We start from the raw sequence: 24,740 nt of genomic DNA, 5'->3' as shown, positions 1-24,740 counted from the left end.
GAGACTGTTGGAACAAAACATTTTCAAGAGCAGAAGGGTTATATCTTCTTAACTGAGGTAAGTGACAAGTACCTGTAACAGGCGCAACTTCAGGCTTTTTAGGAGGCACCACTGGTGCTTTCTTTTCAGGGACAATTTCTTGAGGACCTTCAGGCACTTAAAAGATATTAGTAAAGTTACATTTAAAAATGATGAGACCACTAAAGCAAAATATTTTCAAGAGCAGAAGAGTTATATCTTTTTAAACCTAAGGTTGATGACAAATACCTGTTACAAGTGGGACTTCCAGCTCTTTAGAAGGCACCGCAAGCACTTTCTTTTCAGGGACAACCTCTTTGGGAGCCTTGGGCACTTTGAAGATATTAGTAAATTTACATTTGAGTCACAAGGATCAACACAGACAAGAACTGCATTTATACATCAAAAGACCTTTCAAGTCTAGCCAGGTGGTTCTTGCTATTGCCCTCCCTACCCCACCTTAAATAAAGGGTGGTTTAGAATGTACCTTTGACAGGTACAACTTCAGGCTTTTGGGGAGGATGCACTTTCTTTTCTGGGACAACTTCTCTGGGCGCCTCTGGCACTTTAAAAATATTAATATTTTTACATTGAGGAGTTAGAAGAATCTGTACAGACAGGAAATACATTCATACAGGAAAAGACATTTCCCCAAATTTCTAAGCTTCCAGCAACATATACCTTCATCATGAGGAACTTCAGGCTTTTTGTGAGGAATCACATATGTTTCCTTTTCAGGGACAATTTCTTGGGGCGCTTCCAGCACTTTAAGAAATTAGTATTTTAATATTTAGTGTTATGAAGATCACTAGGAACAGCAAAATATTTTCAAGACTACAAGAACTATTTCTTCTTTAGGTTGAGGGCATGGTCACTTGTACCTTCAACTGAAGGAGGTTCTCTTTTTTTGGAAGGAGCTCTCTTTGCAGGAACAACTTCTTGAGGAGCTTCAGGCACTTTAAAGATATTAGTATTTCACATTTAAGATGTAAAAGGATTAGTGAACACAGTAACCACAATAAGTTGGCAAGTGTAGTTTTCTAGAAGTCTCTTCTCCCCTTGCTCCCCCAGTCAACTAAGTCTTAGGGGTTAGTGGGATCCTCAGGAAGAGGTGCTCACCCTTCATTAGCACTTGGCTTAGTTCCTGTGACACTGTAGACCCTCCTTACTAAGCATTTGTTGAATGAATACTTTTAATAGAAGAGGTTTCTATTTGAATAGGATCACCCACAAATATTTTCTCTTGAGAGGGAACTTCTTGGGCAGCCTCAGGTGTTTGAAAGATATTAGTATGTTTACATTTAGGTGTTACAAAGAACATTAGAAAAGCATAGTTGTAAGAGCAGAGGACAGATAATTTCTTCTTCAGTATCCGTTTGCAGGTATCACGTACCTTTTATAGGCAGAAGTTCTTGCTCTTTAGGAAAATCCTCAGATACTTGCATTTCAGGAGCAACTTCTTTCATAGCTTCTGGCACTTTGAAGATATTAGTATCAAGCTTAGAGGTTAAGGCATCAGCAAAGACGTTAGTTACATTAACTACACAAAAGTGGTATTTCTGGCTACAAGGGCGCTTCTTTTAAAAATTGGATGATGTATAAAGTCTTGAAGAAAGGAATCAAGTTCTAATTGTCCTTGTTTATTATTCCCCAGCTCCCTAGCACCACACACATAATTGCCATTTATTAAAGAAATGAAAGCAGGAATGATAGAATGATTGATACCTTTACTGGAAGGTGTTTCAATTTCAGGGGGAGCAGCCATGGGTATTTTCCTTATAGGGACAGCTTCTTGGAGTGATTCAGGCACTTTAAAGAAATTAATACATTGAACTTCAGAGTCATGAAGAGTTTTAGTCCTAACTCCACCTACAGGAATGCCCCAGACTGGGAGACCTTCCTGCTCCCCGCATCTGATTCTTTAATGACAGGGTGAGTACTTGATTATCAGGAGCTACTTTCTTGGTCACCTCAGGTACTATCAATATTAGTAATTTTATTTCTTGGAATAGATGTATAGAAAATTAGATCATGGAAAATTAGCTTCAAGTGAAAAAAATTGATTTTGTATAATTAATGATGCACTTTTAGCTATTAATTTGAGGAGAACATAACAGCTTCTTTCTTGTCTGGATAGGCTTCATTTTGTACCCTTACCTTAGGCACTTTAGAAAGGTATTTGTTTTTCAAATATAGGAGAGAGGAGAATGACCCAAAGATTCTAGACTGAAAAAAATCATGTCAAAGTGTTTGGATATTGCTTAACTTACAGAATATTGTGGATATCGTAAAGAAATTCTTATGCTGGATGTCTTAAAACTTTTTTATCTTTAGAATTACCTAAAAATATTCAAAATGGAAAAATGCAGGACTCTAAAAAAATAAAAGATAATAAGAGGAACAACTAAGTTGTCAGTGCAGAATTCCAATGTTAACTAGTTTTAACTGCCTTAGTTTTAGAAGGCTCTCAGGTGGAGACCATCCTACAAAAAAAACTGCTTGAAGTTGAATTTAATATTTTATTGTCTTTAAGTAATGGTTTTCTGAGAATATTTCTATACTTAAGTCTTATGGGAAAAGAATTATTTTAAATTCATATGCTTATGTTTAGTAGTAAGTTTATTTTAATAGAAAAGCAATTCCAATGGGCAGTTATATTATCTCCTGAAATTTCAACCCCATGGAGAGTTAAATTACTGATTTACAGTCTACAGTCAAGCACCTCTGTCATTTGATGGCACTGATTTCTGCTTTAAAGGGGGAGTGTTAAGCCAATTCAATCTAGTTTCAGGGATACAAATATTATGGTGGTCTTATGTAGATTTTTTTTTCTAGCTAGTCTGATATTTTTCTTCTTTTTTTGTTTTTTTGGAAACAGTAATAGCTATTTCTTTTTTTTTAAAATTTTTTATTGTTATGTTAATCACCAAGTAATAGCTATTTCTTATTGAAGGATCCATCTGGGTCACATCTACACATTCTGTGTCTCCATATATTCCCTGAAGACCTCATAGTTAAACTTTATAGCCCAAGCATCTTCCATTTAGATAAGTTAAAGATTTTTCCCTCCTCTATTTTCTCTTGAATAACTCATGGGAACATGTATATACCCAGTTGACCTTCTGCTTTGGGGGACCCACTTCTCTGAAATGACTTCCTTCGTAGCATCTGGGGCTCTCAAGATATTAGTATATTCACATGTGTTAAGTACAACTACAATCATGAGATATGAAAGTCAGCTTTCTTTTGGCTTGTACCTTTTGATGGTGGTATTTTTCTTCTTTTAGCAATAGGAGCTTGCTGCTCTGGGAGACCTTCCTTGGAGACTTCCAACTCTTCAAAGATATTAGTATTTTTTAGTTGAGAAAAGGCAAAGACATGAAGACACAACGTATTTAAAAAGTTAGGTATATTAACAGATATTGTAACTTTAAATTAGAAATTTAATTTTTGTTCTAATTGTTTATCCTTGGACGTTGTTTAGGGGGACTTTTTTTGGGGGGGAGGCAAGTCATAGAAAGTTCCTTTTCTTGGGTACATTGGGGGCCCTAAAGATATTAATATTTTAGTGTTAGAGGTTCTGAGAACCTACACAAAACATAACATATTTTGCAGACTGAAGAAGAAAGATTCTCTTTAGATTTTTGTAACTAAGAATTATACCTTCAGGTGGAGGATGCTCTGGAATTTGGGGAACAGCCTCAGGTAACTCCACCTCTGGAAAAACTTCTCTGGTCGTATCAGGCTCTTTAAAGATATCAGTAGGTTAACACTTAGAAGTTGTGAAAATAGTAAAGTATATAACACACAATTTTTGAGTCTTGAATCCAAAGTTATTCATCCAAGTTTGATGTTGCTGAAATGTACCTTTAGTTGCTGGTGTTTCTCTCTTTTTAGGAATAGTCACATATATTTTGTCTTCTGGAACAGCTTTCTTGGGTGGCCCAGGCACTTAAAAGATATGAGTATAGTTATAAACAGTGAAGGAAAAAATAGAGCTTTTAAAATCAGCCCCAAATAAATTTTCTTCAGACTAGATCATTGGTGTTATATACCTTTTGCTATTTTGATTTTCGTCTTTGGAGGATGAGTCACAATTACTTTTTCTTCTGTGGTGGATTCTTCAGATACTTCATAAACTTTAAAGATATTAGTATTTATACAATTAAGGGCACTTCAAGGCAATGGCGAACAGTATTAAGAAAACATAATATATAGTACACTCTCATCACCCAAATTACCAGTAGTACATAGACACAAACTAGTGACAAGAACACATCGGCTAAGAGAAAGCCTCATTCCCAGTTCTATCATATAGAACTCTCATTTATGGTGATAATAAAATTGAGGAATTCACTGGCCAGGGACTATATAATTCTTCTATTTTTGTCTGCAGAAAGTTATTGGCAAAATTGTCCTTTGCTCTTAGTTTTGTCCATAAAGAACAGGGTTGATACTGAGTTGCATATTGAGAATTCTCCTACATTTGACCTACTGGAAATTCATATTAAGTCCTTCCCTTTCCCAGGAACCTAGTTGGCTATAATTTTAAACCATATCTGGTTTATGGCTATGTAGTTTAACAACCATGTAGGGACTGGAAGCAGAAAAGAAAAAGAAAAAGAATTAAATCTTTGAAAATAAGGCAACTGAAGAAAACAAAGATTTCTGTAGCTTTTAGAAAGGAAGACTGGCTGGTGGCAATAACCTAACTGAAGCATAGAAAGGATATTCAAAGGAGGGAGTCATCATATATATTTATCCCAACCTAGTATTACAGACAAAAAAAAAATGGGTTTAAACAGGGAATTTTTTAGATCAAAATAAATGAAAGAATATCAGAACTATTGGTATTTTTTAGATTAAATGGAAGAATATCTTGAGTATTGGCATTTTCACTACTCAGGGATTATTGAATAGTATTCTATTCAGAATATTTTATTATTCAGATTATTTTACTCCTCAAATTATTTAATCATAATTTTGCATAAAAGCCAATGAAAAATGGCTTAGGAATTCTTTTGATGTTGTAATGGCCTTATAAATCTATGGTCATTTGAGCAACATTATCAAAATGTTTCCAGTGATGGCTGTAAAGAGTAAAAAAATAATAAAGGGACATTTTGATTCTATAAAATCCAATTAAAATATTATTATGAAGTTAAAATTACTTCATGGCCTGAGAAAATAAATTGCTTCAAAGCAGAAGTTATTTGTACACAGAACAGGTTAACAGACAAGACAATGACAAACTCAAAAAAGCAAATGACTTTTCTAAAATTGGGCAATGTTATAAGTACAGGACTATTTATTTTTTAATTGGTGAGGAAATATACCTTGTCTGAGACAAATAACCATTTAAATTATTTAATTTTAGCCAAATATTTTTTTGGCATGTTAGACTCTGATAAGATATTAGTATACTTATTTTTAAAAGCTATGAAGACAAACACAAATGAAACCAAAGAGAACCACCAGTTTTTCTACACTCACTGTATATCGTTGTGTCTTCAGAAAGAGATTTTTCTTCTTGAATACTTTTCTTAGGCACTTCAGGAACTTTAAAGATATTAGTATATTAATTGTTATAAATAACAAGTATTCTAAGAATATAAAGAAGCAAAATACAAGGATTTAACATCATACACATTCACTTTAAACCATGAATAACTAAACAAACAGTCATTTCATGTCATGATCAGTTTCAGTGTATACCTTTAGCTGGTGGAACTTCAGGCTTTTTAGGAAGAGCATCATGAACCTTTTCTTCTGGAACAATTTTCTTGGGTACTTCAGGTGCTTTAAAGATATTTATTTTAAAAAATATCATCATTGGGTATAAAATATCAAGACAAAAAAGGTTGATCTAACAAGAAGAATGCCAAGAATTCCAAAATCATAAGCCAACTAAACACACAGTCAATGCATCTCTCTAGATTGCCTTGTTGATGAATTCTTGATTTGTCATATTAAAAATACTTTGTCTTCAGGTTTTAGCATCATTTTCTACTGTTATCTGGAATGTTTGTTTCCAGAGCTCCTTGACAATAGCTTCTAAAATAAATTATTTTTGAAAAGAAGTTGAGGGGGTCAATATCATTTAATTATGGCTTAAGAAGAATATCAACAAAAACAGTAACAACTTTTAGGCTGATGCCTTTGAATCCAGAGGGACATCACAAAATGGAGGATTGTTATAGAACATAAACTGAAGTTTACATAATTCAGCTTTATTGTGGCATTGAGGGGAGAAAGATCTCTCACTCTCTGCTCCATAGTAAGTGAATAAAAGGGGGTTTTAGTGGTAAATCAGCAAAGGTGGGTACCTTTAGTTGGTGGAAACTTGGGCTCTTCAGGAACACGTACTTTTTCTTCTACCACAATTTTCTGGGGCACTTCAGGTACTTTAAAGATAGTAATAATTTTTTTTTTACTTTTAAACATTCATAAAGATTTGTAACAAGCACAACATAAGAGAAATGTAAACACAAAACATGACATGGTCATAATATGAAACAGAGCTATCCTTTATCAAATATATTACAGTACTTAAAATGAGTTGAATTTTGATAACAAATATGACAACAGAAATCCAGAAGAATTTCCCATGTTAGAATCGTAAGAACGTGACAAGAAAAATTAACAAGACACCTTCTCCTAGTGCTACTTCTGCTTGTTTTGGTGGAATAATTGGTACTTTCTCTTCAGTGATAATGTTCTTAAATAATTCAAGGACTTTAAACATACAAGTATATATTATTTATTAGATATTTTTTATTTCTATTGTAAAATTCAAGAGGTTCCCAAAAATGAACAAAGCAGGGACATTAAACACATAGTCACTATGTATTTATTATTACTAGATGATTGAAATTAAGAATTAAAAGGAAAACCTGGATTTATCAATAAGCATGTTAGTGAATATACAATTGAATAGTACCAAAGAAGGAAACTTAGGTGCACTATTTGGTTAATAAGGATATTTACTTTGGGTATTTTAGGCATAACAACAGTGACTTTCTCTTTTGGTATTACTTCCTTTGGCCCCTCAACCCTTTTAAAGATATTAGTTTGTTTTAGAAATTCCAAAAACACAAAACATAGAAGAAAAACATCAAGAACACAAACTTGTAATGCAATCAAGTTTCGCTAATGAAATACCTTTAGTTGGTGGCTCTTTTTGAGGAACAACTTTAGTGGGTGGTTTTTTTGGAGGGATGATTTTCTCAGATATCTCAGGCCCTTCAAAGATATTAGTGTTTAGATTTAGAATGAGTTCTTGAAGTATTAGGGAGCACTACCAATACAATTAGTCCAGTGGGAGCTCATAAATGCTTTATCTACTTATATTTTTTGAATTTATATTACACTTCCAAGAGAGATGTTGATTTTGCTAAATTTCATCTCTATTGTAGATTTACTATGAATAATAAGCACACACACACACATATTCCTTCATATTACACACATATTAATTTGTGCAAGATCTGGAGTGGTACCAAAGAGAATTTATTTGTATCACGGTTTATCCTCAAAAAATACTAGAGAGCAGGTGGTGTTACCAATGCTTCATTTGCTCCCTTAATGTTATTTCTCTAATGAAAATATAAAATGGCAGAAACTTTTGATAAGCAATGATCAGTTTGTGAACAGCTGACTCATAAGCATAGTTGTTTTGCCTGAACATGTAAATTTCTCAGTGAACTGAGGAGCTTCTATTTCACTCAACTGATGACACTGGTCAGAAATTTTGGCACCTGTAACAATCATTCTTAGCTGGATTCAAGAAAGAATCTACAAATTCATACGGTGAGCTCCTTAGATAAGTAGATATCAAATACCATTATCTTGTCTGCTAAAATTATGCACCGTAAGTTTAATCTCTACTCCATATTAATCTTTGCATCAAATAGTTGAAGCTCATGCTTAAAGCATTCCATGATGTTAACTTTGAAAGTAAGTGGGTTTCTAGTGTTCCAAATTGGACATGAAATGCACTTAAAAAAATGAGTTAGAGCAAGGTATAGCAATTTGTAATAGCAACGGAATTCACCTATACCTTTAGGTGGAGCTTTGGGTTTTTCATATACTTCCACTTCTTCTGTCTCTAAAACTTCTATTACCCTATGGACCTCTTCAGCTCTGTGTACTTCTTCGAATCTAGGTCGTTCTACTTTGATGAATTCTTCTACTTCATGGAACTCTTCTTCAAAATATTCTTGAACTTCATGGAACTCTTCTTCCTCAAGCACTTCCACTGGTGTTTCCACTACTTCTAATTCTGTTCTCTCTCTTACTACCTCCTCTTTGTGGAAGGCAACTGATATTTTTTCTTCAAGGACGGTCCTTCCTAAAAGAGCATCTACTTTAAGAAATTTTTTTTTAAACACAGAAGAAATGAAGATATAAATTCCGAAAATACAGAATGAAAACTGAGAAAAAAGGCTTTCATGCAATAATACGTGAAGATATGGAAAAGATCTTCCCAAAAATACCTTTAGCTGGGGGAACAGCTTCTTTTTTAGGCACAGGAACTTTCTTTTCTGCGATTTTCTTTTCTGGGACTTTCTTTTCAGGCACTTTAAAGATAGAGTTTTAATATTTAGGACTATCAAGAGCAAGTTTTCATAGACAAAAGACAAAAAACAGTCAAGACACAGAGACGTAATCTTTTTTTAAATTTTTAAATTTTTTTTAAAAATTTATTTTTTAAGTAGGCTCCAGACCCAATGTGGGGCTTGAACTCATGACCCTGAGATCAAGAGTCACACGCTCTACTGACTGAGCCATCCAGGTGCCCCCAACATAAAAATCTTAATGAAAATTATTAACAGAAGTTCAGTTTTAAAACAGAATATGTACCTTTGGCTGGAGGTGGCTCTTTTTTCTGAACAGGAACAGTTACTTTTTCCTCAGGAACCTTCTTTGGCACTTTAAAAAGATATTAGGCATTTCAGTTAGCTGACAATACTCAATAATGAATGAAATAAAAATGGCAAAAACATCATCTTTATAATAATCAAAGCATAAGGAGTCACTCTGTATTAGTGGACACCAATTTTACAGACAATAAAGATATTTTCCCAGATCACTTATTTGTGCTAACTAGATAAGACGAAGACACGTCCACAGGAATCTGTGCTGTTCTTTTTTTTTTTTTTTTTTAAATACTAGGGATTACCAACATTGCACCTACTTCTACTATTTTTAGCTTTATGGAGACTTTTTTGAAGTGATTACCATAATAGAGTACCTAATACAGGTGTCCTCTTCCTCTGAGCACTATTTTATCTGCGGGGGATGCCTACTGTGATAGGGACAGCATAAGCTTATCTGTGAAGAGCACTCCTGAAGCATTAACCTAACTAGGGGGCAAAGAGAAGTAGATATTTTGTAATAACGTTGAAATGCTTAGACCAAATATTAGAAAGGACGTGAGGCTCTTTAAAATAGTTATCATCCAACCATTAGAACAGATTTTTTTCCCCCTACAATATAGTATACATAATTACAATAACGTGAGAAAACTATATATAATGGAATAAAATTTATGAATGGACTGTGGGGAAGAAGGGTCTATTGTTATGTATATAAGCACAGAGAGATGCACTCATTAACATTAAAATTCTCAGCTGTTTAGAATGAGAAACTTCTGGAGTAATTTATACACACACAGCCACCATTAACATAATCATCCATTAACATTCCAAAAAAGGCTAAAGATATGAAATGGGTTACATTTTTTTACTGGTCCTCAATCAATTTCAGAAGTTTGCTACTTAAGTGACTCTAAGAAAGCAATCAAAGAAGACATTTCTGTTTTGTTTTGTTTTTTTAAAGAACGTTAATTGGAATTTAAAGACATTATTAATTGAGATTTGCTATACCTTTAGCTGGTGGTGCCTCCACTTTTTTAGGAACAGGAGTAGGTGCTTCAGGTACTGTTTTCTTAACCACTTCAGGCACTTCAAAGATATTAGATGGACATTTTGAAAAATGACATGCAATGAACAGAACAACACCCATATATGCAAAAATTAACACAAAACGTTGACTTATTTTTAAAAGATATTAGCAACCTAAATGGTAATTATGCATATGCAGTAGTGACTGTAAAGGTGGAAGGCTATTACTTCTTAATCTTATTAGCAAATGTAATACAGGTTATGCAGGAGCTTGCCACAGTCTTCAGGAACAATAGGCTAAGAATTATTCTAAAAAGTAAACAACACAGAAATAGATTTCCCACACTTTAATACAGAATAAAAAACTAAAAACAAGAAACCTAGGAGAAAGTGTAACAATAGGGTCTGGCTAGGGAACTTTCAAGTGCCGATAATACAAGAATTGTATTGTAGATGCAGTAGAAAAGTTGGGCAGGGCACTTCAGGTGCCATTAATTATTGATCTTCAACTTGTCATTAATAAGATGTAAGAAAAGTATACTAAGGAATATTAGATTTAGACTTATGCTGAGAAAGATTTGGACCACCATAGATTTTAAATGTCCAACTCCTAAAAGCAGCAGTACCTCTAGGTGGCGCCACCTCCTCCACCTCTTCTATGCTAGGTGGTTCTTCAGAGATCTCTTCTTCTGGAATAGGCTCTTCTGGCTCCTCATACGCTTTAAAAAAGATTATTATTTTGTAAATTAGAATTCTCTTAAATATTAGACTAAAAGGGTATATCTGAAAATGGAGGTTGTCTTAAACATAGGTAATTCATAGCTCAGCCTTTCCAATGCATGTACAAACTCACTAGTCCTTGAAAAAAATCTACTGAGTCTTCAAAATATGTTAGGCCCTTTCTAGAATTTCAGAATAAAAAAGATGTCAGAGAGAATTTATTTGAAATTATTATTATTATTTTTAATGGAGGTGGACTTGTTCAAAGGAGAACATCCAGTTAGGTGTAGACGTCAGATTTTCTGTATCAGCTACTCAGGCTTAACTGGAATTTCTTTTCAGTAGGTTTATCCCACTATTACCAACCAAGTCATTTGATGAAAAATTCCCCTTGGCAAATACAGTTTCCTTTCAAAGACTGTCATTAAAATGAAACAAACAAACCAACAAATTGGCTAAGCATGTAAGAAAGGAGAGTCAGTTGATTTTAATTTGCCTGCCCAATTTCTATTAGGTAAATAATGATTTCTTTTAGAGTCTGAATATGTTTATTTTCTGAAGTGAAATGTGCATTTGCCTCCTTCCAATATTAGACAATGATAAGACAATGATGATCTGGAAAATCTATTTTCTTAGAAAGTCATCTACCTTCCACTGGTGGAACTTCCTCTTCTTCAAGGAGAATGATTCGTCTTTCTTCCACTTTCTTAGGTACCTCAGGAACTTAAAAGATATTGATCGTTTTAGGCACTTAAGATGCGAGAACCAATGAAGAGTGCATAAAGACCAAGTTTCCCCGTTTTTCAACACAAGGGAGTAAGTATCAAGATACACATGCATAAGATGAAACATGGAGATTTCACAGAATCAATTAATAAAACAAAAATAAAGAGGTTTGTTCATCTAGAACTAATGATGTAATGTATGGGGATTAACATAAGAATAAAAAAAATAAAGAGGTTTGTGATTTAAGACTAAGAGCCCATTTAAAGAGATATTCTGCCTTTTACTGCTGGAGGAAGTTTTTAGGAAGAGCAAAGGGGACTTCAGGGCCTGGCTTCTTAGTTACTTTGGGGTCTTTAAAGATGTATTAGTTGAATGTTTTTATTTTTTAGAAATAACATATGTAAGAATCAACATAAAACCCACAAACAGAAAGTGGAAAAATTGACATAGCACAAACATGGGTGCCCCAGAGTCACAGATGGTTAATGGCAATGACAGACCATACAAGGCAGACAAACGTTCATGTTGAACATCTGTGTGGACAGCATCACAGTTCAACATCGGTCCAGCAAACGCATCCTTTTTTGGGTGATGTACCTTTGGCAGGAGGAGCCACTGCTTTCTTAAGACCAGGAGGAGGCACTTTCTTCTCTGGTTCAGGCTTCTTAAGCACCACAGGCACTTTAAAGATATTTTATAATTTAAGTTGCACAAACACAGAGACGATAGACATAGCAATAATACAAGTTATACTAACAAATACTGAAAGAGGACACTTTGACTCTTACAGGCAAGAGAAAGAAATGGCAGTGTTTAATTTGCTTGGGAATAGTAGTACCTGTGGCAGGAGGAGCCTCCTCTTTCTTAGGAATGACTACTTTCTTCTCTGGCACTTTCTTCTTAACCTCAGGCACTTTAAAGACATCATTTCATGATAAGAATTTATTGTGAGGGACAAAAAAGAGAGAACGCAAGAAGTTCACACACAGAAAGACCACATGCGACAGTTGCTCAGGATAGAGTCGTAGGGCAAGTTGGAAGCCCAGTGTTATGACAGAAATAGGTTTGGTAGAGCGAGGGATCAGCAACCTACTTGAATATCAGAGTACAGATGCTGTCATTTCATCCATTTAAATGTCTCTAGTAATTTATTAAATCATTATTTATAAAGTACTTCTGAACCCTTGAAGTCTAATAAAGGATCGGCTTTACTATTTCATTGATTATGACTATTTAATCCGGTGGAGGTGTTATGTTTAAGTAGTGGTATCATGACCTTTGGCAGAAAATAATGAGCTTTAAGGTATAAATATATGGACTTCATTCTGTACTATGAACTGATCTGGATAATTCATTCAGTGATAGAGCACTTCTACATATCTTACTTTATTTTATCCTCACAACAATATCTGAGCCCACTAGAACTTATATCAGTCTCCCCATTTTATAGGAGACAAACCTGAAGCTCAGATTGGTTAAAAGACTTGCTCAGAATAATACAGCAAGGAACAAAGCCAAGGCTAAAATCAAACCTGCTGGGCTGCCATTTATATGTATGTATCAGAAGACGTAAGCTATTATTCAGTGTTTTGATAAATACTTCAATCATTTATTCTTTTCGTCCTGGTGTTATAAAAGCAATTCATATAAATAGTTGAAGGATGAAATTTAGGAAAATTTATTCATTATATTTTTCAGGTATCTTTTTGTGTAGATAATTTAGCTTTGCAGAATATCTATATGAAATGACAGGCCACTAGGTAGAACTTCTGTGGCAGTTTTGGGGACAATCCTTTTATCTTTGTTCTTGAATGCTGCTTTGCATCCAATGAAAAGTGGAAATCAGTGTTCCTGAACATTTTTAGAAAGAAAAATGTGACTATCTATTTTATAAATATAACTTTTCCTAAACCCCAATTCCACTGTAATTTTCTGGTGAAGCTATGGATGAAGAATGTGTATTCACTTTGGGGAGGTATACCTTTGGGTGGTGGAGGTTCCACTTTTTTAGGAGCAGGAACAGGGACTTTCTTCTGAGGTACAGGTTTCTTTGGCACTTCAGGCACTTAAAAACATTCATTTTAAGACATTAAAAATCACAAGCACAGTATTATATATATTACAAAAAGACAAATGAGAATTAGACCATAAACAACTAAATAACATTTCATGTCATTAAATTTGAAAAGACATTCAAATCATTTCCAAGAGACAGACACACACGATAGACACAATAATGAAAGCACACATGTCTGGAATGCTTTCTAAGATTTAGATGTTAGACAACATAAAGAGTGAAGTATTATAGATAAAGCTGGAGATGAATAAAAAAAGATGGAAAGGCAGAATTCAACACAAAAGAGGCCTGGACTCTAAGAAGAGTTGCTATACCTCGTGCAGGTACTGGCACCTTAGGTTTAATTTCTGGAAGAACCTTCTCTTCTTCAGGTTCAACTTCTTCCTCAGGTATAAATTCTTCCTCCTCAGGAGGAACTTCTTCCTCCTCAGGAGCAACTTCTTCTTCCTCAGGAACAACTTCTTCTTCCTCAAGAGCAACTTCTTCCTGAGGTAGAAATTCCTCTTCCTCAGGGAGAACTTCCTCTTCAGGAGCAATTTCTTCTTCAAATGGAACTTCTTCTTCCTGAGGTAGAGCTACAGGAACTGGAACTGGCTCACGTTTCTTTGGCACTTTAAAGATATTTATTCAATTGTACAAGTGTCACTTGTATGTACACTATTCATGACAATGAGACAACATGAAAAGCAAATATTCTGTGATCATAGAGGCATCAATTGTCATCAGATTCAAGGTCATGAAGCATTAATTGTAATTAACAAGGCTGAATAATACCGGTTAGTTTTCCTTTTTGCCCTGGTTCTGTTTGAGATTAATGTACCTTTGGGTGGTGGAGCTTCCACTTTTTTCGGAACAGGTATTGGCTTTTCCTCTGGGATGATCTTCTTGGGCACCTCTGGCACTTTAAAAATATTATTTGTCCTTAAGAATGTGTTCTTTTATATGTCTTAGAGCAATATATGTGAAAACAATCACCTAATATTTGTAGTAAGACAAATTTTTAAACAAATTTTAAATGTTAATGGGGGAATTTGCATATGGACATATGTAAGTGGAAGGGTTTTTTTTTTTCATGTACTTAAATGATGAAGTAATGTACCTTTTGCAGGTGGAGGCTCTACCTTCTTAGGAACAGGAACTGGCACCTTCTTCTCAGGCACAGGCTTCTTGGGCACTTCTGGAACCACTTTAAAGAAATTATTTAGAAAAAAAATGTTACACAACATAAAATTTTGAGGTTAAGAATAGTCTAAAAAAGATTAAGATATGGTACTAAAAGTATGACCAAGGTATTTCAAGAAGCATTTGATCTTTAAAATAAAGCCTTTTCTTTTCCATAAAGCAACATTAAAGAGGTGCATCCCCAAAGAACACAGAATTGAACCAGTTAATTTTTCCTTATATGCAAATGTGAAGTAAAAAAGTTTCTGCGAGTCCATGTACCTTTGGCAGGTGGAGCTTCCACCTTTTTAGGAACTGGTACTGGTACTTTCTCCTCTGGGACAGGTTTCTTGGGCACTTCAGGAACTTTAAAGATATCAAGTAGGATTAGTGTCAGATTTTTCACCCAGCAATTTTAGATAAGATATCCAGCAATTTTTAGACTTTATTGAAGCATCATACAGTTTTACTCTTTAAGATTGATAAGAATAATAGCCATGAAACAAAGGCCAGGAGATGCACAAAAATTTAAATAGAGAACACTGAGAAAACGTTGACCGGTGATAAAGACAACATACAATGCCTGGGAAATGGTGATTTTGTCCATTTTGGTATTATAATAAGAATTTACTTTAAGAACTTTCACTAAAGAGGAAGAGCCAAGCACTCAGCATCAGCATGCTTCCATGGCAAAATTCAGAGATGAATACATGGTAAACTCTTCCTATAGCCAGTTGGGTGGTCCCTGTCTTGTTAATATTGTCATGGGGAAAGAAGTGATACAGCTTGTCAAGTTCTACTACATGAGTAAATTATCACATTATCCCACTGATGGATTATAAAGAGATGTACCTTTAGCTGGTGGAGGCTTCTCTTTTTTAGGAATGGGCACAGGCACTTTCTCCTCTGGCTTCTTAGGAATCTCAGGCACTTTAAAGATATTGTTTATTGGTAAGTTCTAACTACTAGTAACAACACATCTTTATAAAGCACAATTAACATCTCTAACAACAGAGAGCAACACACACAAGGTTGTGAACTCAGAAGATAGCTAACGATTTCTATGCAGATTAAGGCCTACGTTATGAATGGTGGTTATACCTTTTGCTGGTGGGGCTTCCTTCTTTTTGGGAACAGGAACAGGTTTCTTCTCTTCTGGTACAGGTTTCTTGGGTATTTCGGGCACTTTAAAGATATTATTAAGAATTTTGGAATGTTGCATACAAGATATAAAATGTGAAAGGCAACGGCAGAAATCATACTTCAGCATCAAAAGTGTCTGTTTCTAAAATAAGCGGAATTGGTCGTTGGTGCTAATAAACCCCAGAATCTGACCAAATTAGACACCCGGTCTCTAAAGATGCTGCTATGTATCTCTTTGTAGGAGATATAATCTACCTTTGACTGGTATCACTGGTACAACTTCTTCTTCAGTTATGAGTTCTTCTTCTTCATGAATGTACTCTTCTTCTTCTTCTTCTTCAAAATATTCCTCTACTTGGGTTACAACTTCCTCTTCAAAGACAATCTCTTCTTGTTCTCGTCTTTTTGGTACTTCTGGCACTTTAAAGAGATTATCTTTAGGTTTGACATTTACCAATGACTCAATGAAATTAAGACACAGTAGGAACACAGATTTGTAACAGAAGAAATAACAGTCTTTATCTTTCCCAGAGAAGAACTTCACACATAGAACTAAACATGAATTTTACAGCAAAGAAGACAACACATTAAAAAGAGTGGTATTAGGTACCTCTAACAGGTGCTGTTACTTCTTTTTTAGGAACAAGTACTTTTTCTTCTGTGACAACTCTCTTGGGCTTCACAGGCACTTGAAATTTAAGTATAAGGGTATTTTATTGTCAGAAACAGGCCACCCAGGCAATGCTTGCTTTGTCATACTTTAAGCAGACAAAATAATTTTGCAAGTGCCTCTCGTATGATAGATATACAACTGTTCATTTATAAAAAAAACTTTATATGCTCCATGAAAATGATTCTGAACCTCACTGGGATAAAAATATACAAAAATACACAAGTAAGTTTGAAGTAGCAGAACCCAAATGTGAAATGATGTTTAGTGTTCAGGTATCTCAGCTTGTAGGAAATATCCTTTACTGAAAGCTAAATTTCCTTCTGGATAAGTATACTTCCTGAAAGGGCAGAGATGTTTCTTCATAGTTAGAAAAAAAAATGACTAGCCACTGAGTTAGATTTTTTTTGTAGCCTTTAGAAAACTTTGGAATGAATTAACAGTTGTTGAACTGGGGTCAACATTGTTATATCAGTACATGAATTTAAATAAGCCAGGAATGTGCCAAATGGTCACCGATTTTAAATCCAAGCATTCTATTTTATATATATATGTGTGTGTGTGTATATATATATATATATATATATATATATATATATATATATCCACAGCTGTTACATAATAAGCTATGGATATATTTCAAAATAACTTTTTCTTTTAAAGATAGCATTACCTTCTTATCCTATGTTGACAGATTTTTATGTCCAATAAATCCTAAGGACTAACTTCAAAGACATATATAACAATGAAACAAAGCAAACACAGCTACCTTAATTTTAAAAGAGACATTATAAAAGACCACGATTTTGGAAGGAAATTATTATACCTTTAACAGCTGGCTCAGCCACCTGCTCTTTTTCACGTTTGGTAATTGAAATGTGTATTTTTTCCTCAGCAACTTTCTTTGATTCTTCAGGCACTTTAAAGATATTAATTATTGAAGAGCATTAAAACCAACCACACAAATACCATATACATAAAAATACACAAAAAACTGAAATGTAGGAATCAGGACCACAATACGTTCAGTAAAAAACAAAAAACATGAGAGACTATGGACTCTGAGAAACAAAGTGAGAGTTCTAGAGGGGAGGGGGTGGGGGGATGGGTTAGCTTGGTGATGGGTATTGAAGAGGGCATGTTCTGCACGGAGCACTGGGTGTTATACACAAACAATGAATCATGGAACACTACATCAAAAACTAATGATGTAATGTATGGTGATTAATATAACATAATAAAAAAGCAGCAGACAAGGTTAGAAAGACATGTTTATAGAACATGAGTAACAAAGATGTTTCTCGTAGTTATCAGTCTGCAATGTACCTTTGGGTGGTGGAGGTTTGAGTTTCTTGGGAATGGGCACTGGGACTTTTTCTTCAGGAACTGCTTTCTTCAGCACTTTAAAATATCAACATTTACAGATTTAAAAACCTGAGCCAGGTGTCTTAAGAGTAGTAAGAACAAAAAGTTAAGAAATACAATGTACAACACAACATTCCCAAACACACACACGATTTGTGCACCGTCACTTCAACATGTGTTTATAGTATGACAGACATGTAGGGAACACGGGTCTCTCAGAACTCATAATGTCTTGCTCACTCTACCTTTAGTTGGTGGGGCCTTTGGCTTTGTGGGAACCAGTTCTTCTTGGACAGGCTTTACTGGGAGAAGCTTCTTGGGTTCTTTAAAAAAAGTACATTAAGGGTATTTAATGTTAGACTTTGGAACATAAATAAAAAATGTTATTTATTTATATATCTTTTATCTACAGTGTAGAGGTGAGTGAGTGAGAATTACAGGTCCAAGTAGAATAAGCCCTAAACAAGCTGACAGTGCCCTTTCCTCCTGGCTTTTTGCTTCAATGAGGTCATTGTAACTCTCTCCCACATATTAACAGTCTCATTTCACTTCAGGTAGAAAAAATCATGGTTAAAACTTCTTTCTATATAATATTGGGTTTTATTTACTTATTTACTTTTTAATTTTATTATTATTGTGTTCAATTAGCCAGCATAGAGTACATCATTAGTTTTTGATGTAGTGTTCAACGATTCATTAGTTGCATATAACACCCAGTGCTCATCACAACACATGCCCTCCCTAATACCCATCACCTGGTTACCCCATCCCCCCACCCCCCTCCCTTCTATAACCCTCAGTTTGTTTCCCAGAGTCCAGAGTCTCTCATGGTTTATCTCCCTCTCTGATTTTGTCCCATTCAGTTTTCCCTCCCTTTCCCTATGGTCCTCTGTGCTATTCCTTGTACATAATATTGTTTTTTAACGCTATCTGTACAACCACATAGAATGTTCTCAAAGTGACGCTATGAAACATCAGAAATTGGGGAAGTGAAATAATATTGCTTCATTTCAAAATTCCAGTAGGAACTTATTGAGTAAAATAAATGAATCGTGTGGAACCGAAATTATACACCTACAAATCTGATTGTCATTAGATATAACATAACTGCTTTCGTTAGCCTTCTTCTCTGTCTTTACTTTGGAAGCAGTCTTTGTCAAGTTTTCATGATGGGAACCCTGAGGGAGTGTATTTTTCTATGGTGCTTGATAATAACAAACTTTAAGAGATGTTCAGACATTCCATGTTTTGGAGTGATCATGGGCACTTGCAGATAAACTCATAACCCTTTGAGAAAGGAACTTTGGGACATTTGCTATTTTGTGTCTAAGCAAAAATAAGGGAGGAAATAGATTATTCCCAGAACCAAGGTCTAATAGGAACCTTAAGATTCATAGAAACTTTTTTTCTGGAAGTTATCTAAGAAAAAAAATTCTGAATTTGTCAAATGAAATAAAGTTCTTTCCAAATTTCTTCAGGCATCCAAATTTTTATCCTGCTCTAATGGAATCTGCATGTATTTAAGGTGATTGCAGGTTTGCATTTTGCTCATACCTGTGACATATTCTTCATGCTCTTTAAACTCTTCATAATGTTCAAATTCACGTTCCTCATATTCTTCATATTGGTCATATTCTTCTGTTGGTTCATACTCCTCAAATTCTTTATAGTCATATTCCTCATATTCGTCATATTCCTCTTCCCGTTCTACTGAAACAATTTCTTCTCCCCGGGTGTAAGACCATTCTTTCTCTTCAGTTACAGTTACTTCTAGAATAATATTGGCAACAGGCAGGATTTTACTTGAAGCTCATTTAGGGGTGATAGTGCCAATGCACTTTGATTTCATTCTTATGTGATGGATTCATGCACTGGTTATGGGAGAACCTGAATGTCTTTTCCCGGTCAAGGTATTACAGAGTGTACAATTCGCTATTTATGATTTCAAATGTTAGATTTCCTGCCTTTAGTCAACAATAAGTCAATAAAGGGTGGCAGTCAAATTAGGAAGTAACAGGCAAAGAGCTGTGTAGTTTCATGCTTCAGTTTAATACTTAGTGAAATCACAATATACCTTTCACAGGAGGAGCTTCTCTTTTTGGAACTTCAATGGATACCTTTTCTTCTTTAACAGCTCTTTTTCTGAATTCAGTGACTTTAAAAAGAGTAATTATTAAAAGTGAATTATGAGATCTTGAATATATACATGTTAAGAGATACTGTGTATGGACAATCCACAGACAAAGACAACCATCACCATGCCCATCATTCACATTTCTCATTTACATGGCAAGAAAAAGCAATAGACTTGGAAATAAACATGGTCTAATATACAGAGGAATGCTTTTTTCTAACCTGCTTAGTGCTTCAAAGATACTGAATAACTTTAGGAAGATCAAGTAGTATTTATAAGAGCTCAAAAAGACAACCAGACAGTAGCAACAGCGACTATCAAACAAGCATTGGACAGACACCTGAGTTCCATGAATAGTGTCTTCATCTGAATTCTAAAGTATTTTCAAGAAGCTCCACTGGCACAGTGCAGAAAACTCAGGATTTAAAAAATTTTAAATTTTATCAAAGATTACCACACAAAACAATCCTTTGGGCAGGTGAGTTTAGTATACAGACATAATGTATTAGAAGACAAGTACATTTTAAGGGAAAGTACACATTTGGGGGAGCTTCACACTTTTGTGGAAAAGAAAGAAGAGAGAGTACTTTCTGGCATCTGAAATGTTGAGCTTTGAAGTGATATGAAATAGCATGTGCATATTACTTATTTTATAATGTATTTAAATTATTTTCTCTAAAGATCCCAATTCCACTAGATTAGTTTTTTAAGGATTTTTTTTAGATCTATTTATTTATTTATTTATTTATTTATTTATTTATTTATTATTTATTTTATTTTTATTTATTTATTTTTAAAGATTTTATTTATTTGACAGAGAGAGAGACACAGCGAGAGAGGGAACACAAGCAGAGGGAGTGGGAGAGGGAGAAGCAGGCTTCCCGCAAAGCAGGGAGCCCGATGTGGGACTTGATCCCAGGACCCTGGGATCATGACCTGAGCCGAAGGCAGTTGCTTAACCAACTGAGCCACCCAGGTGCCCTTTTTTTTAGATTTTATTTATTCATTTGACAGAGAGAGAGACAGCGAGAGAGGGAACACAAGCAGGGGGAGTGGGAGAGGGAGAAGCAGGCTTCCTGCCGAGCAGGGAGCCCAATGTGGGGCTCGATCCCAGGACCCTGGGATCATGACCTGAGCCGAAGGCAGACGCTTAACGACTGAGCCACCCAGGCGCCCCTCCACTAGATTAGTTTTAATACATACATGCTTATATTGATTTTTGAAAAAGTTAGTATACCTTTTGCTGGTGGTTCCTCCTCTCTCCTAGGTTTGAGTTCTGGAATTTTTTCTTCTGGAACAGCTCTCTTGGGTTCTTCGGGCACTTTAAAGACAGATTTCACTTTAAGAACTGTTATCTTCACTCAGACCATGAAAGGCAGTCATATAATAGTAACTCAAACATAAAGGACTTGACATTTCATTATTTAAAACATAAAAAAAACAACTATAGCAACGAAAACAACAACAAATACCCATAAGCAGTGCATTTGGTAAAGAGAAGAGGGTAAGTACAATAGTCCGTGTATTGAAAGGTGACATGTATCTCTTGCTCTTGGAGGCTCCTCTTTTTTAGTTACAGCAATGTGAACTTTTTCTTCTTGGGTAATTTGCATGTGCCTCTCAGTCACTTGAAAGGTAATTTTAGGATTAGGGAGTTAAGTTACTTAAAGTGGATTTTTTGGGGGGGGGGCAGGTATTGGCCCGAAAGTACTGTGATTTTGGACTACGGCAATTCACAACATACACACCAATAAACTTCACAACAAGTAATACTCCACCCATAGATAAGGCAGTAATAGACCACAGCCTCCAACATACTCCAGTAACCTCCATATAAAAGGTGTGACCCAAGGACAGCAGCGAGAGGATGAAAGACAAGACATGTTTTTGGTTTTCGTGCTGGAGGGTTTCATTTACCTTTGGTGGGGGGAGGTTCTTCTTTCTTAGCCACTTTTGGAGGCACCCTTTTTTCTGGAACTGGCTTCTTTGGCTCTTCCGGCACTTATATCAGGCAACACAGTCAAGCACACAAGATGAAAAAATGTTAACCACAGGCACTATTTTCTTGTTAACGTTATAAAAATTTGAAGAATGGACTAATTTAAGATGAAAAAGAAAGACACTGTTCAAGAATAAAGTAAAGCCCAGGATACCTGGTGGCACCTTTTCCTTTTTGGGAACCGTGGCAGGGACTTTCTTTTCTGGCACAGGTTTCTTAGGTGCTTCAGGAACTTTAGAAAGATTAGGTTGAAGAATATTAGTTTGCATTACAGAGGAAGTGACATTTGGGGCTTAGAATTCACTTTTTGAAAAGATTATACATACACACAAATATTAATGACTCTATTCAGCAAAAATGTCTATACATCAGTGCTGACAAAACTCAGGCAGCACGCAAATGGAAGGCATTGATACAGCCATTAAGACAAAGGGTACCATATTTCTCTGAGCGAGAACTGTACCTTTAGCTGGTGGGGGCTCCTCTATTTTAGCAGGAATTTTCGGTTTCAGTACAATCTTCTTCTCATGCTTCTCAACCACTTGAAAAGATGATAAAATACACTTGTAGAAATGCCCCGATTTCTTTTCAATAAAAATGTAAGCAATCTGTTTACTTAGACACGATAGTTATCAATATAGGCAATACAAGTGGTAGACTGACTGCAAGAGAAGATAAAGAACGGGACAAGCCAAACACAAATAGGGCTAAAATTAATTTAAGGGTTGGTATACCTTCTGCTGGTTCAGCTTCAACTCTCTTAGAGATAAAGTGCATCTTTTCTTCTACAACGTATTCCTCAGGCTCTTCCATCACTTTAAAGACATCAGTTTTAAAGAAAAGTTGTAGTGTTTTTCATGTTTAATTTCAGCTGTGATTTATTACTTCAAAGAGTAATTAAAATAATAAAAAGTTTAACACTTGCCAAATCCCCGACTGTTCCCGTCTAAAGCCCCCCCAAAAGTGCATTTTAATCAAAGTGTACGCCTTAATAAAGAAATTGGGAAATAAGTTTCAGTAATTTAATTTTCAAGTGTATCATAAAGATAATAATGCTTATATTCGCAGGAAGAACAGGACAAGTACAAGACATAAAAACAATCCTAGTGGCTAAATTAATAACAAGCATTTGAAGATAAATTTCAAAAATAACAGAGCACTCTAGATTTGAAGGCTTCAGGGCAGAAACATACACTTGAGGAAACATAAATTGGATGATAAAAAAGAAAAGACCTGTATTACATGTGAAAAACCTACTGAGGACTTGGAAACAAGCTTTTTTTTTTTTCCTAGTTTTGTGGGGGCAAGTATGGTAGAAGAGACAGGTGTCTTCATATGGTTTTTGAGCTTGTGTGTATAAAGTTAATTACAGAATAGGAAGATCTAGTTGTAGACATATCTCTTTACACTAGAAGTAAACTTAACAGGCTACCCATCTTTTCCCTAGATCTAGACTTAATGAAAACAAAGAGTATCATAGAATATCTCTCCTTTTAGCTATAATACTGAAAGAGATTTATAATGCATACTGTCAAAAATTGAAATCAGATCCATGCAATGAGAAGTTTCCTTGTGTACATGTTATGTTTGGTTTCCCAAATATGTCTAGAAGGGATGGGCCCTCTTTGATCTATCAGATTCCTGACTTATGCCCAACACCTTGGCCTTTCCCAGGAAGCACAACAGAACCAGTGGGCTTCCTCTTGGGAGTCATGTCCCATCTTGCCCTGTTCCAAGCCATTCCATTAAGGCTGCACATCGGAATTTCCCATGGAATTTTCTTCCACATGGAGAAGAAGTGGGGCGCCTTTTATTAGTCAGAAATGCACTCAAGGGCATCTACATATAGGAGTCTATTCATTTTTTTTAAGGAAGAGAGTTAATTTGTTATAGAACTTACTGATTTTTCTTTGAAGCAGAGCTACATTAGAACTTTCTTAGGAAAGTTCTTTCAGATATATAGCTTTAGCCAGAGTGCTGGACTTCAGCAGTAAACCTAGTGGTATCTTAATTCATTGCAAAGGACTGAAATAAAGCTCATTGTTCAATCCTTAAGAAACTATAGAGAACTAGCATTATAGGTATAGGAACGTCTAAACAACAAGCTAATTCAATCAAAGATATTACATAATTGTTTTCTCCATACATGAAATACAAGAAAGACCTATGTGGTCAGTGCTTCACTCTCAAACATGGCCTTGATTTCTGGAATGTAATAAGGTAATACAATTTCTTATTCATTTAAAAACTGAGTCAGGACACATTAGTGAGCTGTGCTGTCAACACTGCTTTATGTTACCCATGTTTTAGACATTAGACTACCAGGTGATGTTTATGCTGGCCCACCATGCTGAAACCAAGTCCTGTCTACTGGAAGGATAAATGTAGATGGAGATACCTGCACCATTAATTACCTGAAAATATGAGGCCTCCCCCCACTTCCCCCTTAGAGCCAAGTAAGAGAGGGTAGACAAACAATACATTGGATTTTTACTGTAAGTAATGTTCCTGAATCTTGTGTTTTGATCAAAAGATACATCTAATGAGGCCCTTGGCTATTCACGAATTTGTGTCCACTTTCATTAATCTGATAAACAATCTGTGAAAGAAAACAGCTCATCAAGACTCCAGATCATCTCCAGCTCATTGGCGTTGTTTACCTTCATATTCTGTAACCTCCACTTTCTCTTCCTCCTCTCTTTCCTCTTCTCTATAAACTGAAACGGATACTCTTTCCTCTTCTTCTGAATAACTCCACTCCTCCTCTGTGAATATTTTAAAAGATAATATTTAATTTAAACTAAGCCCCCTGAAATACTGGT

General features: G+C 35.2%; 1 protein-coding gene across 11 annotated transcripts in view; it reads right to left on the bottom strand.

Moving 5' to 3' along the window:
• TTN (titin) overlaps window positions 1-24,740 on the bottom strand; it is a 269,823-nt gene that overhangs the window by 126,837 nt on the left and 118,246 nt on the right. For 7 of the 11 annotated variants that reach the window (XM_035007637.1, XM_035007643.1, XM_035007644.1 and 4 more), the window contains 37 exons: window positions 24,579-24,683; window positions 22,653-22,733; window positions 22,382-22,459; window positions 22,073-22,150; window positions 21,837-21,920; window positions 21,157-21,240; window positions 19,860-19,940; window positions 19,340-19,555; window positions 18,031-18,108; window positions 17,747-17,821; window positions 17,247-17,339; window positions 16,361-16,438; window positions 16,006-16,170; window positions 15,709-15,792; window positions 15,460-15,537; window positions 14,890-14,973; window positions 14,546-14,632; window positions 14,267-14,347; window positions 13,761-14,057; window positions 13,351-13,434; window positions 12,208-12,282; window positions 11,967-12,050; window positions 11,292-11,366; window positions 10,550-10,642; window positions 9,906-9,983; window positions 8,881-8,949; window positions 8,514-8,597; window positions 8,078-8,368; window positions 7,180-7,260; window positions 6,345-6,422; window positions 5,734-5,817; window positions 5,512-5,577; window positions 4,074-4,157; window positions 3,886-3,969; window positions 3,682-3,765; window positions 268-351; window positions 73-156 (listed from right to left, as the gene is read on the bottom strand). In XM_035007637.1, the coding sequence (XP_034863528.1) occupies window positions 73-156; window positions 268-351; window positions 3,682-3,765; window positions 3,886-3,969; window positions 4,074-4,157; window positions 5,512-5,577; window positions 5,734-5,817; window positions 6,345-6,422; window positions 7,180-7,260; window positions 8,078-8,368; window positions 8,514-8,597; window positions 8,881-8,949; window positions 9,906-9,983; window positions 10,550-10,642; window positions 11,292-11,366; window positions 11,967-12,050; window positions 12,208-12,282; window positions 13,351-13,434; window positions 13,761-14,057; window positions 14,267-14,347; window positions 14,546-14,632; window positions 14,890-14,973; window positions 15,460-15,537; window positions 15,709-15,792; window positions 16,006-16,170; window positions 16,361-16,438; window positions 17,247-17,339; window positions 17,747-17,821; window positions 18,031-18,108; window positions 19,340-19,555; window positions 19,860-19,940; window positions 21,157-21,240; window positions 21,837-21,920; window positions 22,073-22,150; window positions 22,382-22,459; window positions 22,653-22,733; window positions 24,579-24,683 (3,669 nt within the window). The remainder of the gene's footprint in view (window positions 1-72; window positions 157-267; window positions 352-3,681; window positions 3,766-3,885; window positions 3,970-4,073; window positions 4,158-5,511; window positions 5,578-5,733; window positions 5,818-6,344; window positions 6,423-7,179; window positions 7,261-8,077; window positions 8,369-8,513; window positions 8,598-8,880; window positions 8,950-9,905; window positions 9,984-10,549; window positions 10,643-11,291; window positions 11,367-11,966; window positions 12,051-12,207; window positions 12,283-13,350; window positions 13,435-13,760; window positions 14,058-14,266; window positions 14,348-14,545; window positions 14,633-14,889; window positions 14,974-15,459; window positions 15,538-15,708; window positions 15,793-16,005; window positions 16,171-16,360; window positions 16,439-17,246; window positions 17,340-17,746; window positions 17,822-18,030; window positions 18,109-19,339; window positions 19,556-19,859; window positions 19,941-21,156; window positions 21,241-21,836; window positions 21,921-22,072; window positions 22,151-22,381; window positions 22,460-22,652; window positions 22,734-24,578; window positions 24,684-24,740) is intronic. The other 4 variants (XM_035007649.1, XM_035007639.1, XM_035007640.1 and 1 more) reach the window with 4 other exon arrangements.

The sequence above is a fragment of the Mirounga leonina genome, unplaced genomic scaffold (assembly GCF_011800145.1).
Source record: "Mirounga leonina isolate KUSES-001 unplaced genomic scaffold, KU_Mleo_1.0 Mir_151, whole genome shotgun sequence".
In the NCBI taxonomy this organism is placed as follows: Eukaryota; Metazoa; Chordata; class Mammalia; order Carnivora; family Phocidae; genus Mirounga; species Mirounga leonina.
Note: the sequence above shows the minus strand (reverse complement) of the source record. Positions and strands in the feature narration are given on the sequence as shown.